General features: G+C 38.0%; 3 protein-coding genes across 5 annotated transcripts in view; 2 read left to right on the top strand and 1 right to left on the bottom strand.

The window, feature by feature from the left end:
* The first annotated feature begins 672 nt into the window (after positions 1–672).
* ssb (small RNA binding exonuclease protection factor La) lies at positions 673–6,484 on the top strand. Its single transcript, XM_056390048.1, has 12 exons — positions 673–825; positions 2,129–2,199; positions 2,288–2,391; positions 3,399–3,573; positions 4,002–4,109; positions 4,195–4,298; positions 4,872–4,943; positions 5,041–5,083; positions 5,196–5,336; positions 5,423–5,609; positions 5,722–5,844; positions 5,945–6,484. The coding sequence occupies exons 2-12, from the start codon at positions 2,140–2,142 to the stop codon at positions 6,022–6,024; spliced, it is 1,197 nt and encodes a 398-aa protein (XP_056246023.1). The 5' UTR covers positions 673–825; positions 2,129–2,139; the 3' UTR covers positions 6,025–6,484.
* mettl5 (methyltransferase 5, N6-adenosine) lies at positions 6,020–8,376 on the bottom strand. The gene is made up of 7 exons (XM_056390049.1): positions 8,203–8,376; positions 8,001–8,115; positions 7,737–7,921; positions 6,927–7,009; positions 6,706–6,757; positions 6,586–6,635; positions 6,020–6,158 (listed from the first exon to the last, which is right to left on the bottom strand). Exons 1-7 carry the CDS (start codon positions 8,300–8,302, stop codon positions 6,117–6,119), a joined length of 627 nt encoding a protein of 208 aa, XP_056246024.1. The 5' UTR covers positions 8,303–8,376; the 3' UTR covers positions 6,020–6,116.
* A 304-nt stretch (positions 8,377–8,680) lies between these two features.
* Positions 8,681–13,112, top strand: part of ubr3 (ubiquitin protein ligase E3 component n-recognin 3) — a 40,780-nt gene continuing 36,348 nt past the window's right edge. Inside the window, exons 1-7 of one of the 3 annotated variants that reach the window (XM_056389220.1) lie at positions 8,681–9,380; positions 10,709–10,848; positions 11,157–11,309; positions 11,750–11,905; positions 12,494–12,534; positions 12,798–12,864; positions 12,949–13,079. In XM_056389220.1, coding sequence (XP_056245195.1) covers positions 8,947–9,380; positions 10,709–10,848; positions 11,157–11,309; positions 11,750–11,905; positions 12,494–12,534; positions 12,798–12,864; positions 12,949–13,079 — 1,122 coding nt within the window. In that variant the 5' untranslated portion in view covers positions 8,681–8,946. The remainder of the gene's footprint in view (positions 9,381–10,708; positions 10,849–11,156; positions 11,310–11,749; positions 11,906–12,493; positions 12,535–12,797; positions 12,865–12,948; positions 13,080–13,112) is intronic. The other 2 variants (XM_056389219.1, XM_056389221.1) reach the window with 2 other exon arrangements.

Below are 13,112 nucleotides of genomic sequence, written 5' to 3'. Positions count from 1 at the left end.
TGTAAACATTAATAAGTTAGAGGACAAAGTGGTGTTTAAGGAACTAATCAAAAAGAGATGGCAGAATGAATGGAACAAAGAAAGTAAGTGAATGTATACTTTTAAAAATAAGTTTGGTGTGCAGGGTCTGCAGGACAAAATAGGAAAGAGTTATAAGATTAAGGAATGGCAATACTGGACGAAACAGTTCTGTCTTTGTGATTGGAAAGCATAATAATGGAAAGCGTGAATATTGTGGAGACAAAGAAACACTGGGCCAAGTATTATTGTTTGGCAGAAGTATCTTTCAGAAAGATAAGTATTAAAGAAAGCACTAAGAACGTTTAGAGAGCAAAATATCAGTAATATTCAAAAAAAGGGAGAAGTGTTGGAAAGTATTTCATATAGAGAAATGTGACTATTAGTTATTTATCTTTATTTTCATTTGGTTAATTTTATATATTCAATATTTATTTTGATCTATTTTGTTTATTGCTTTGAATCAAATTCTTTATTCGGTGTAAATATTAGAAAGTGTGAATCCTTAGTCCACACTCCAGAGCAGTGGGTGGAGGTAATGCACCCGAGAGCTGTTTGCCACTAGCAAATACACTCAAAAGGAGGAAGAAGAAGCATACACTGAGGCTGTGGGCTGTGACCTGCATCATACATTAGATACTCTCATGGTCGCCCTGCAGCCAGGGGAAGCTGTTGCGCTAGCGCTGGGACAAACCCTTTTTGGTCTTCGGTGTTCTCCGTAGCACGCAGTTCCACAACGTGCGAGCAGCGAAGTGAAGACTTTTGATTTGAACAGTAAAACTGCAGTTAGCGCCGACTCAACATAATGTAAGTTCAAGTTTTCAAAGCGGGTGTAAAAGTGCCTTTATGGTTTCTTTATGTTACCTGGCAAATGTGCCGTAGGTTTTCAATGGACTACAGTAGACTATCTTAGTGTCTGGTGTGTTTGAACGGCATGCTAGAAAAGAGTTGTATGTTAGAGAATGTTAATGACTAATATTACTTTACATACAAAAGTAATTTATGGCCGACTAAATATCACACTGAATGAAACATATACTGTGTACTGCGGGCGTGTCTAGACCCAAAAGGCTGACTTTGAATGTACAGCTGCTGCATAAAAGCTAAGCTAGCAAGTTAGCCATTAAGCTAGCTGCAACAGCAGCATGACACCGGGATAAATGAAGATGAAATGAAGTCTAATTTTCATGCTAAAAAATGTGCTAATTTTCATATTTGTTTCATATTGTAAGTTTTAAATTGTCTCATTAAATTTAATTTACTTGGCCATGACGTCCAAGATGGTGACCAGCTGCCAAATGTTGTTTTCGGATTGTTTTATTTACTATTTAACTGCAACAAATTATAAATTGCCTTATTACAGAATAATATATACAGTACATCTTAAATAAGAGCTGTCGTTGCTGCTTATTGTAGAAAAATGACTCTTGTGATTCTGATTGCCGAAAGGGCCTATTCACACAAATCTGAAAAGAAAAAAAACCCACATGGTATCTGGTCCTGCAGATACTTCCGTTTTAACGGGCAGATCTTTTTTTAAAAATTTTTTATAGGTTGCTGTGGTCGATGCTTGCTCGCAATTTTCAATAAATACAACTGAAACGTATCAAAGAGTTTTTTTGTTCATATATGATTTATATATATATATATATATATATATATATGTGTGTGTGTGTGTGTGTGTGTGTGTGTGTGTATGTATATGTCTGGGTTACACTGAATAATTCAAAATAATAGTACAGATTGTTAGAATATAGTAACGTGAATAAATTTAAATGTATTTATTTTTTGATATATCAATTAGTCATTGAGTTTATAAAATTAATCAAAAATAGTCTAAACAATTTCCCAGAGCCTAATGGAATGTCTTCAATTTGCTTGTCTTGGCTGACCAACAGACCCGAACACACAACTATTCAATTTGGATTGATATAAAACAAAAACTCCAAGTCTCCCCATTTAAGAAATGGCTTTGGCCCTCACCCAATTAGCAGGCTTATTGATGATTTCAGGACTTCACATAAATTGACATAAATGTTTGTCTCATCCATAAGCATGTCATTTAGGAGTACTATTTTGTTCTTGGTTGATTGGTGTTACTGTTTTCTAGATCGGACAATCATGGCAGAAAATAAAGAAGAGATGTCCCCTGTTGAAATGAAAGTGGCACGACAAGTCGAGGTAATTCTGATGTCAACTTTTTTTGTTTATAGTTTGCGAAAGTTTGTTACGTACATCTCATAGAGATGTGTCTCTTTGTTACCTCTAGTACTACTTTGGAGATCACAATCTTCCGAGGGACAAGTTTCTCAAAGAACAACTGCAGCAAGATGATGGCTGGGTGACTTTGGAGACTATGCTTAAATTCAACAGGTTTGTTATTCTTGTCTTTATTGAATTCTTTGTTAAACTGCTGTAAAACAATTACTACTCGTATTTTAGTGTTATTTCAGTCACTCAGTAATATGTATCGTTTGCATGAGCTCAACATTATTGTTCAGAATTTGTCACCCACACGAGGCACCTCATACAATACAAAACCAAGTATTATTAGGGATACTTCATTGATAACAGTCTGCTGTGTTATCTGCTTGGTATGGTTCCTGAAATTTGGGCCCAGTAATCAATGTATTCCAGGAAATTGAGTTTCAGCAAAAACTGTTTTAGTGCCTGTGTCCTCTACAGGTTGTTTTCTTTTTTTTCTTTCTTTTTTTGTGGCATGCACAAGAGCATCTAAAAATGAGGCAGAGTAGACTGTCAAATAACAAGAGCTGGCTCTATCTGTCCCTGAAGGTAATGTTAGTGTTTACCTTTAGTCATTCTGCTGTTGGCTCTTTGCTATTTGTCACCTTTTGTCTATTGCTATTGTCACCAGCTAAAAGCAGTGGCCCACAAAAAAATGGTCACATGAAGAATTTTTCAGTCAGCTGGCAGGAGGTGACTTAGCAAGAAAAGAGAGACAGCGATGACTAATCAGTTTGTGGACCTGGTGTGTGACTCATGACAGGCAGGGCAAGACTAGTGTAAGCCCTCACCCTGTCCCTAAAGTGAACTTGTTACCAGCCAGGTCACATTTAGCCACAGCATTGGACTCAGACATCTTCCTATTAACAGCTCAGCACAACTGGCTGCATATTTTGAACGTGCTGTAGTCAGAAGTCGGTGTGAGTCAGCACACTTCTTATCAAGCCTAATTCTTTGAAGAGCAGTGAAGCAGTAATTCAGTAGCCTGCCGTGTCCCTAGCTTATGTACTGTGTCACTGCAGTGAGTGTTCATGTAGCTCCTTAGTATTTATATATGCTCTTACAGCCGGACTGTTCTTGAATTACATCTTTTCTTCCTTTTCAGAGTGTTTGATACATGTTATTTCTCTTCCCAGACTGAGGTCTTTAACCACAGAGAGCAGTGTCATTGTTGCAGCTCTTGAGAAATCAAAGACTGGCCTCTTGGAAATCAGTGAAGACAAGACAAAAATCCGGAGGTCTCCAAACAAACCCTTACCCGAGCTGAATGATGATTACAAAGACGCTCTTAAACACAAATCTGTGTACATTGTAAGTTTTTGAACTACTCTCATGCACACTGATTTAGAATTCTGATAAAGAAAATTGTCTTTGCAGTTAGATCATGTTGTTTATATTTTATGTATAAAGTATTAATTTTAAGTGTTATGTTAATTATTTGTGTGTGTGTGTGTGTATTTGTTTTCTAAGCATACATCTGCACCTCATGAAACTATTTGCTGTAAATTTACAAAAATGCTTCTTTTTTTAATGTCATGTTCCTTCATTTTTGTAATGTATTCATATGAAGGTTTCCATTTTTATATTGCATGCCTTCCTCTTTCATGTCATATTTGATTTCACCCAGGTATACTGCTGTATTCCTTACAGTCTAATACTTTCAAACTTTACACTTTGTTATTTGCTGCTGCTCTGTCAGGGATTTGTATAATGTTTTTTTAAATCTTTTTCTCATTCAGAAAGGTTTTCCTCTTGAAACTACCCTTGATGAGATTCAGGAGTGGTTGAACGGGAAAGGCACCATAGAAAATGTTCAAATGAGGAGAAACCTGCAAAGACAGTTCAAGGTATAATTTGTGTATTTGGCAACATTGAAATTAAAGTTTTTCCTGTGTTTTGGGAACGATTTTTTTATTTGTTCTGTCTTGACAGGGATCGGTGTTCATCTGTTTTGACACAGAAGAGGCATCCAAGCAGTTCCTAGAACGTTCAGACATAAAATCATTCAAAAACAACGAGATGCTCGTGTTATCAAGGTAGGTTGTACTGTTAACAAATGCTATGCTGTGATTGCACTGCTACCAATGTGCATTCAAGCTGATCGCAACTATGTTTAACAGCACCTTTTTAAAAACTACTGGGGAGGTCTTTGATACAGAAAAAATTGTGTACTATAACTTTAAAATTCCTTTAAACTAATACTACCAGAAAATTTGCCGTCGCCTTTAGTCACCAGACTATATGACAATCTTTGGTTAAATCTCAAATATGTGCATACAGGTACAAAGCATAAAAGACGACCCAAGAATATTTGAAAACTGGAAGAATAGACTAGACAGACTGTTGGCTGTCTACAAGAAACATCTTAAGTATATGGTATCCGCCTAATTTGTCATAACATACAGTTTGACAGGGTTCATACTTTTTTTTTTCTTTTTTTTTTTTTGAACATGCTATGTTCATTTTTGTCATCTTTTCAGAAATTAAGTAAATGGAGTAACTAACTGCATTAATATGTCAAATTTGAGTTCAAAGATCTGCAGAGGGCTGTACAAATGTCTTAATTATTACTGCATACAATAATCATTAGATTGCTGTTGCGCTTTCAGGGAAGACTACCACGCAAAGAAAGCAGAGGAGCGAAAACAGTTCAAGGCAGAGACAAAAGCAAAAGCTAAACAGTGAGTATATAATCACAAGCAATACCATGTTGTAATAACGTTATGTAAAATTTTGTAAAAAAAAAAAAAAAAAATTGACAAAAAAATTATTATTTAGGGACAAGGAACAACAGCAGAAACATGCAGAAGAGAAAGAAATGGTAAGATCCCCCACTAAGTGTTATTTTTTATCTGCTCCTGTTCCTCCACTGGGACGAGCTCATACATGCATGCTATGGTCACCTTAATAATAATTTGTAATTTGTTTTGTAGGGTCTGCTTCTGGATGAACAGACAGGTTGCTTGTTGAAGTTTTCAGGAGAGCTTGAAGATGTCTCAAGAGAGGACTTTCATGAATTGTTCTCTGGGCATGGAAAGATAAAGTGGGTTGACTTCACAAGAGGGGCCAAAGAGGTAAATAAAATCTCCACCCCTCAAGTCCCAAACCTCAGGGTGGAGAGATGTGATAGTTAAAAAACTGTATTTTTACTTCCAACAAGGGCACCCTGCTTTTTGATGGAAATGCAAAGGAGGCGTTCGACAAGGCCAAAGAGGCAAATGGAGGGGAGTTGAAAATCAAGAACAACAGTGTTACATGGCAGGTGCTTGAGGGAGACGAGGAGAAAGAGGTACTAAAGAAGATCATCGAAGCTCAGCAAGAGTCGTACAGCAGGTTCAGAGGCAGAGGTAAATACTTTATTTAAACCGAATAATTTATACATCGGCAAACGATGATAATGATCAGTGATTTACAGTATTTATTAGCGAGTACTGATGCATCTTGTCTGCCTTTTTAAAGGTGGCAGAGGAAGATCAGGTGGCAGAGGAAGAGGAGGACGAAGGGGAAGAGGCGGCAGAGATCAAGGCAGAACTCAGTATCAAGGCAAAAAGACGAAATTTGATAGTGATGATGAAGACAACGGTAAGTTCAGCATCTTCAGAGCGTCATAATTCAGTGGGATGGCGGGATATTTGGCAAACATTTTTGATCATTTCTTTTCTACTTTGTGCTTCTTCTCCAGCACCTGCAGCTCCAAAGAGAGAACTAGAAGATGCTGAAGGACCTGCAGCAAAGGTCGCCAAAACCGAAAACGGATCATAGTCCTGAGGTCGCACCCAGAATTTTTCTTGTGAAAACATTTATTATATACAGTGAAAATGCAGAGACACATTAAATCCATTCCAGTGAAAACTTCAGGCTTTGGAGAATCGTAGGAAGTCCACCTGGATGTCAACCTAGAGAACAAGTTGCAATGCTTGGCATCAGTTTTCAGCCTTTTAAGTCCCTGTATTATATTGTGCCTCCAACATAAATTCTGTTCCTATGTTTCCCTTACGATGTTTTGATTTTATCATTCAACATAAAGACAGTAATTTAATTTCACTGGGACATTTTAGTTGCTTTTGTAAGACCTGTGTGACATCTAGAATCTGTGCGCCACTATGTGTGTGTGTGTGTTTTTTTTTCATTGTAGAATTCCTACATTGAGTGAGAATATCCGCTTTGCTAATTTTTTAAGTTTGCATATGTGAATAGCAAATAAAACATTTATAAAAATGAATCAAGATCTGTTTTAAATGTGTTCTGTTTAATACAGCTTCAGATGTCACTAGAAAACATGTATTGTCTGAGACTGCGGTGCGATACAGTGTATGAGCTTACCGATTTCTTTTTGTGGAACTTGTAAGACGCTGGCAAGTCGTATCTTAGTTCTGTAAAGAAAGCACGTAGTCAGACTTCATGTATTATAATTGTAGAGAATATGTTCTGTAGGTTTCTTACCCGCTATTACTTCCATCTTTACTCCCCAGTTATTAGCCTTCTTTTGTATGTGCTGTAACCAGACATGACAGGATTACACATCAAACATTTCACTCAATATTCATGCCAGAGGAATACACCTGAGACTGGAGTAAAGTCATAAAGATGTGGACTTGGACATGTCTTCGTTTTGACCTTATCATTGAAAGGACATGGTCAACTGGTGATGGTACTGAACTTACCTCTCGTGTTGATGTTTTATGAAGTGAGTACACTACTGTCTTTGCCATTGTCAAGGCTGCCTTTAGGAACTGCATGTCCATTCCTTGAACAAAGAATAAAAAAAATTGTGTTACTACATGTAACATGACCATCTTTTGGGGCTATGAAGGGAGCCATTCCTCTCGTTCATTTCATGTGAGAGTTACCATGATTACCAGTTTCCAAGTTGACGATATCATTGATATCAATATTTCAAGTCATACTTGTGACTGGGAGACTGATATATACCTGACTGTCTGCTAGATAATACCTGACCCTGAAAAGAAAACAAACTTGGATTTTTCATGTCAGCCAGAGTCCACTGATCAATGTAAACAAATTTAATGTATATTTTGCCACATTTTTTTTTTTAAACTCAAATGAAAATCTCTGGAAAAATATATGTGGACCTTAAGTTTCATTGATTTATTTTCAGTCAAATTCTGTAATCATGCAGCTGTCTCTTGAAGTTGTGCCCATGTCTACCATCCATCCCCTATGACCTGAACGCAGCATATAGTCAGAAAATAACAGCTCATGATGTGACCAGTTATCTCAAATTGGACTTCAAACTCCAGTTTTTAAAAAGAAAGCCTGTTACATGCTGGTGGCTTGGAGTTTTGTCAGGCAAGAATGGTTTATGACAAATGCTGCTGAGTTGCATAATGGGAATTGTAGTATGTTTCTGGAGCTTGACACAATATGGTACTTTTTCTTTTACACGTCTTTTCAGAAGTCCCCCAAACATTATGGATTTACACCGGAGCAGCCCCTCTAAATTGAGTACTCGCCTTGGTTGTGTTTTGTCCCAAATGGTGGATTCATTATTACAGTGTCAAACTTTTTGGCATAAGAATCCGGCTCCAGGGAACACAGGTCACACTGGACCAGATCCACGTTAGAAATCTCAAATTCCTCTGCATTTCTTCTGAATATGTCCAGTGCGTCGTCGTCGATGTCGAAGCCAACGCACAAACTACAGAGGAGATAGCAGGTGGTGAGTGAGGGGTGAAACAATTTTAAACAGGTTTATATTGATGGTCAGATGCTCTCACCCTGCATCAAGCATCGCAGCCCCGATGCTGAGGACGCCGCAGCCACATCCCAGATCTGCCACTAGTTTACCCTCAATGTCATCAAATGTATTGTGGATTGTGTAAAGCATGCATGCTACGGGGGGTAAAGGCAGAAAGTTAGTGAGAACCGTGAATGCTAACCACACACACTTTGAAATAATCGCATGTTATCTCCTCACACCTGCTATATGAGGACTGGTTGGATATTGCTCTAGAAGGATTTTCGGCTCTTCAAATGCGTCCACTTGCTGAAGACAACTCTCTAACTCTTTAAGTTTCATCACTAGCGTCTGTGTTGTCCCAGACCTATATTTTGAGCATGGTCGAAGACGACTTCCGCAGTGGAGTGTGCATCAATTAAAACAACCCGACCTGCTACGAGCGATAGTGGTTCCTCCCTTCATAAAAAAAAACACAGACACAAAAAATATAATTTGATTGTTTTTGGTGGGGGATGTGCGTTAATTTTTATAACATAATTTAATTGATTATTTATTTTTCACATTACTGCTGTGGCCCTCTCCACAGAATTGTGTTGAATGGGTGCTGTAAGGAAACATTTTATCTTATCAGTCCGATGATAATACTGGTGGGATGGTCCCATAGACTGAATATAAAAAGGATGTTCCCAAACAAGGTTGTCAGTTGCCTAGAAACAAGAAAACAAAACAGCGCCGAGGCGATGACTGTGCATGAACCGAGCTGGTTAAACAAGCAAACCACCACAGACTCTGCTGCATCAAATACCTGGCTCAGTGGGATAAAATACTTGAATTAGATTTATTTGTATTCATTGTACACTGAGCTCAAATCAATATTGGAAATCCGCCAGCCAACAACGACGTAAAGAGCCGTATCGCGAGAAAGCCCGAGAACATGGAAACAAGACAACAAAAATAAATTTGTGGACAACAAGCCAGAGTGCATGATGGCGGCGTCGCTGCTGCGCCGGGACAAGAAAACCACTGCCACCCACTTGAAGGCAGACTTAAACCGGACTGACAATAGCACCGGGCTCCGACAACTTCAGGAGCTGCTCGACGCTGTGCTAAATCCCGAAAAACCAGCGGCGGACACAGAGGCTCTTGACTGGTGTAAATGTCTAATTGCAGGAGGCGAAGGTTTCGAGGAGTTCTGCAAAACGGTCCGGTCCTATGACAATGCGACTCTGTGCGGCTTGGTTTGGACCGCTAATTTCGTGGCATATCGATGCCGGACCTGTGGCATCTCCCCGTGCATGTCATTGTGTGCTGAGTGTTTCAATAACGGAGACCACACGGGCCATGATTTCAACATGTTCAGGAGCCAGGCTGGCGGGGCCTGTGACTGTGGAGACAGTAATGTCATGCGAGAGAGTGGGTAAGTCCGAGCTAGCTGCGAGCTAAGCTGCTATGCTATTAGCCAGTCTCATTTTGACAGGTCTCGGTGGGGAAATTATCTTACTTGGCAAATCAAATTTTCTCATCTACGTAGTCGGTATCAGCTTCCAGATTATTCTGTCTCAGATATGCTTGCATATTACTGCCAGTCTGCAACAGTTTTGAACATTACGATGCTCCTGTCATTTGTTAATAGGAAACCCTCGATCTAGCAGCTGTGCTTAGAGAGTTAGCCAGCCTTATTACACATAACAGTAATTATAATGCTCGCTGCCATAACTGCAGATTACACTAGATCGTTATTTTACCGATGTCAGATTGGTTAGGTTTGCATCAGGAGTTCGTTTATCGAAACAACGTGACATGGAGATTAGCTTAAATATTGTGTAGTTTCTAATGTTAACGACAGCTTTACAACTGTTCACAGCTTCAGTTGGCTTAAATTACTCGAATTGCTGTTGGTGGTTGAAATGAACAATGAATACCTCTGCTTGCCCATTATATCTCCATTCTTGTGTTTTCCTCTTCAAATGCCACATACATGAAAAAGTTGCACATAAACTACAGTCACAGAATTATATTTTATTTATGAATATTAAAATGGTGTGATATCAGATTTTGTCAGTATCAGAGAATGTCATTAGCCCACTTGTTACTTTTCATTTGGACTGACTTTCTAGCTGACTGATTTGTCTGTGTCAAAATGCAGTCTTGAGCAATATGAGCAAGAGATGTAGTAGTTTGTGTGTTGCAATAAATCACACAGTGCATATGTGCGGACATTAAAAATACCTCGCTATTCTTACCTTGGAATACTCAACCCAACCCAACCCAATATTTAACTCTACACCTTTTATATAATAACAAATGTTACATCTATAAAAATTAGCCAAACATTAAAATTAGAGTTACACTTGAACCCAGCCTCCTGGTTAGTCAGGTCAGTCGCAGAGCCTCTACTCTAACTGTACCTAGTTTTTACTCTTTAAATTGCTACTTCCTCATCTGTGTTCAAAACATCTCTACTTGTTAATGTGTCTCTGTCCTCGTTTGTTTGTTGTTGCAGTGATATTAACTTGTTAGCCCTGTGCTGTTTGTTGTCATTGTTATTTTTAATATTGTTTTTAATAGTGCATTTTTCATCAATGTAAAGCATTTTGTGATTTTATATCTATGAAAGGTGCTGTACAAATAAACTTTACTCACTTATGCACTGAAGAATTCAAATTAAAATGAATGAAAGAGAAATAACTATTTTGATATCGATGAGAGGTCTGCAACGTCAACATTTGTTTATTTTTCTTACAGATTTTGCCAACGACATCGATTGAGAACAGGGGAAAATGTCCCCTCAATACCTCGAGACCTTCTCTTGATGTCTGAGATGGTTCTTCCTCGCTTTATCCTTTGTATCATTCAGTATCTGAGGGATGGATACATTGAACCAGGTGAAAACACGCACAACAGTCTTCTCTTCATAAGGACATGGGATAATATACTTTTAAACAAAAGCTGTAACAATGAAAAATTACTTTAATTGTGTCTCTGTCTTTCCGAAAACTAGTATGAAACCATATTATCTTGTTTACTTCGATTTTGATGTTTTACATATGGTGTGGCTCTCCCGTTGCATATCAAATGCAAACAGGGCCAGCTGTGCAGGTCGGATACTGGTGTTATACAACTGTTTACATCCACAATTATGTTCACAAAGTACAGAGTCTCATGGCTTATATCTGTTATCTTGCTTTACCAGACAGCTCAACTGAGAGAGATCTACAGAAAGTCCTGCAGCAGCTGGAGCCTCAAATCTCTTTCCTGGAGGAGCTCACGAAGATGGGAGGAGCAATGAGGACTGTACTGACAAAGATCTTGACCAATCAGCAAACATTCAAGGAGTTGAGCATGGGTAAACATCTACACTGGTGTATGTGTTCACACAACATAGATTAATGATTATCAAGAATTACCATACCACAAAAGTTTAGTATTTCCTCTCTTGGTGGCCTTCGGCTTTATGTTATTGTACTATTCTTTCTTTATTGTCGTCTGCTGCTGTTGCTACTACTACTCACAAAAGAAAGGCAGATTTGCTTGACCTGTTAAATCCCTTACAAAAAATATCAAATATTGAAATAAAAAAAACAAAACAAGTATACTAAAATTTTGTATCACTGTTAACAAAAAGAAATAGGAAGAGGGAAACCTTTTGGTGGGCATCTTCATCTAAGCCTTTACCTTAAATTCTGTACATTTGCTTTTATTAAAGGTTTCTTCATCTTGAGATCTCAACAATACAGTAATTGTTATTGTTGCTGCAATTTGCAATGTTCTGCTTCACTGTTGCAGGCCAAGAGGAGAATGTGTACGCTAAAAAGAACTATGACAAATACTTGTCAGCATTAAAGAATTCAGGTCTGGTGTCTGTGGAGGAGAAAGCCCAAGGTGCTACTGCTGATGTCACAGTTGGTGCTGAAGGAGGTGCAGGAGCAATGGTCCTATTGGGTAAGATAACCATAACACTTAATAACCATCTGTCAACCATTGAAAATGTCTTTGAAAGCAGTTTTGAAATCCTTTATAATCTGCATTAATTTCTCACCGGGGTCACAGCTCTGCAGGTGCCAGAAGTTATTGTCAGGTTTTTCCTTTTGCAAAAAGGAAACAGGGGCTGAAACGTAATTCCCTTATGATTAATAAATCAAAAAGCAATCAGACATTTGGCACTGAACTACATATCTTTGTCCTTCAAAACACCACTGTCCTATAAACTTGCAATAAACCCTTTCTCTGCCCCTTTTTACACACAGTGTACTTCAGATGATGATCATACATGATATCATTTGGTAAAGCTAAACTAATAAAATGTATCACTAAAACAGCACAGACCTTTCTGTTGGAGAGATTAAACTTTAGAAACGTTAGAGTTAGAACATGCCACGTCTTATTTTAACCAACACTGAATACTGCTGCTGGAATAAATTGTGAGTTTTGCAAACTGCAGACTCAGGCATGTGCTTGTGTTTGTCCAGTGGCCTAAGATGCTTGTAATGGCTATTTGTGGATAAATGTTTGTTGTTTTGTTTTTTTTAGGAACCACTGCACCAGGGAGCCCAGATGAGTCAAGTAAAGAGGTTTGTGTCAGTACCACCACAAAAAACCTTCGTTCAATTTAACATTTCATTTCGGCTCCAAAAGATTATTCTGTCTTTTTTTTTTTGTTAATGTTTGAATAAATTTCTCTATTGAATATGAAAAATATTGATGTATGCCCATAACAAGTGATGGATATTTAGTGTATTTTAATTTGATATGAATGAATTGATTTTATAGTTTATGTAAAACTTTTTTCAGACCTCTTGTTTGAAATTTGTGTTGTTTTCTTTTTTCCTCCCAGGAAGACCAAGATGCTGGGCAATCTGTTGGTCAGAGGAAGAGGGTAAAGCTGAGTAGCAGTACCAAAGGTAAATGTAAAGAAAATGTAATGTATCAATATATGTTATATGAGCTACTATTTTTATTTTATTGTGTGTCTTTTCTGCCCTCAGACCCAAGTATTATTGAATCTCTAAAGCATAAATGCTTTCTGGAGGAGCTGCTGTTTTGGACAATAAAATACGAGTTTCCTCAGAAGATGGTCACCTTCTTACTAAACATGTTGCCAGATCAAGATTACAAGGTATGTCTTTTCTAGGTTACATACTTGTGAATA

Source organism: Seriola aureovittata, chromosome 11, assembly GCF_021018895.1.
Source record: "Seriola aureovittata isolate HTS-2021-v1 ecotype China chromosome 11, ASM2101889v1, whole genome shotgun sequence".
NCBI lineage: Eukaryota > Metazoa > Chordata > Actinopteri > Carangiformes > Carangidae > Seriola > Seriola aureovittata.
This window is presented reverse-complemented; position numbering and strand designations above follow the sequence as displayed.

Excerpts from the sequence above, each read along its gene's own strand:
- ssb (XM_056390048.1), top strand. The coding sequence starts at position 2,140 with ATGGCAGAAAATAAAGAAGAGATGTCCCCTGTTGAAATGAAAGTGGCA. Across the intron at positions 5,084-5,195 it reads ATGCAGAAGAGAAAGAAATG|GGTCTGCTTCTGGATGAACA; the intron begins GTAAGATCCCCC and ends TTTGTTTTGTAG. Across the intron at positions 5,845-5,944 it reads TAGTGATGATGAAGACAACG|CACCTGCAGCTCCAAAGAGA; the intron begins GTAAGTTCAGCA and ends CTTCTTCTCCAG.
- mettl5 (XM_056390049.1), bottom strand. The coding sequence starts at position 8,302 with ATGAAACTTAAAGAGTTAGAGAGTTGTCTTCAGCAAGTGGACGCATTT. Across the intron at positions 6,636-6,705 it reads AAAGATGGAAGTAATAGCGG|AACTAAGATACGACTTGCCA; the intron begins GTAAGAAACCTA and ends CTTTCTTTACAG. Across the intron at positions 6,159-6,585 it reads AGTTCCACAAAAAGAAATCG|GTTGACATCCAGGTGGACTT; the intron begins GTAAGCTCATAC and ends CTTGTTCTCTAG.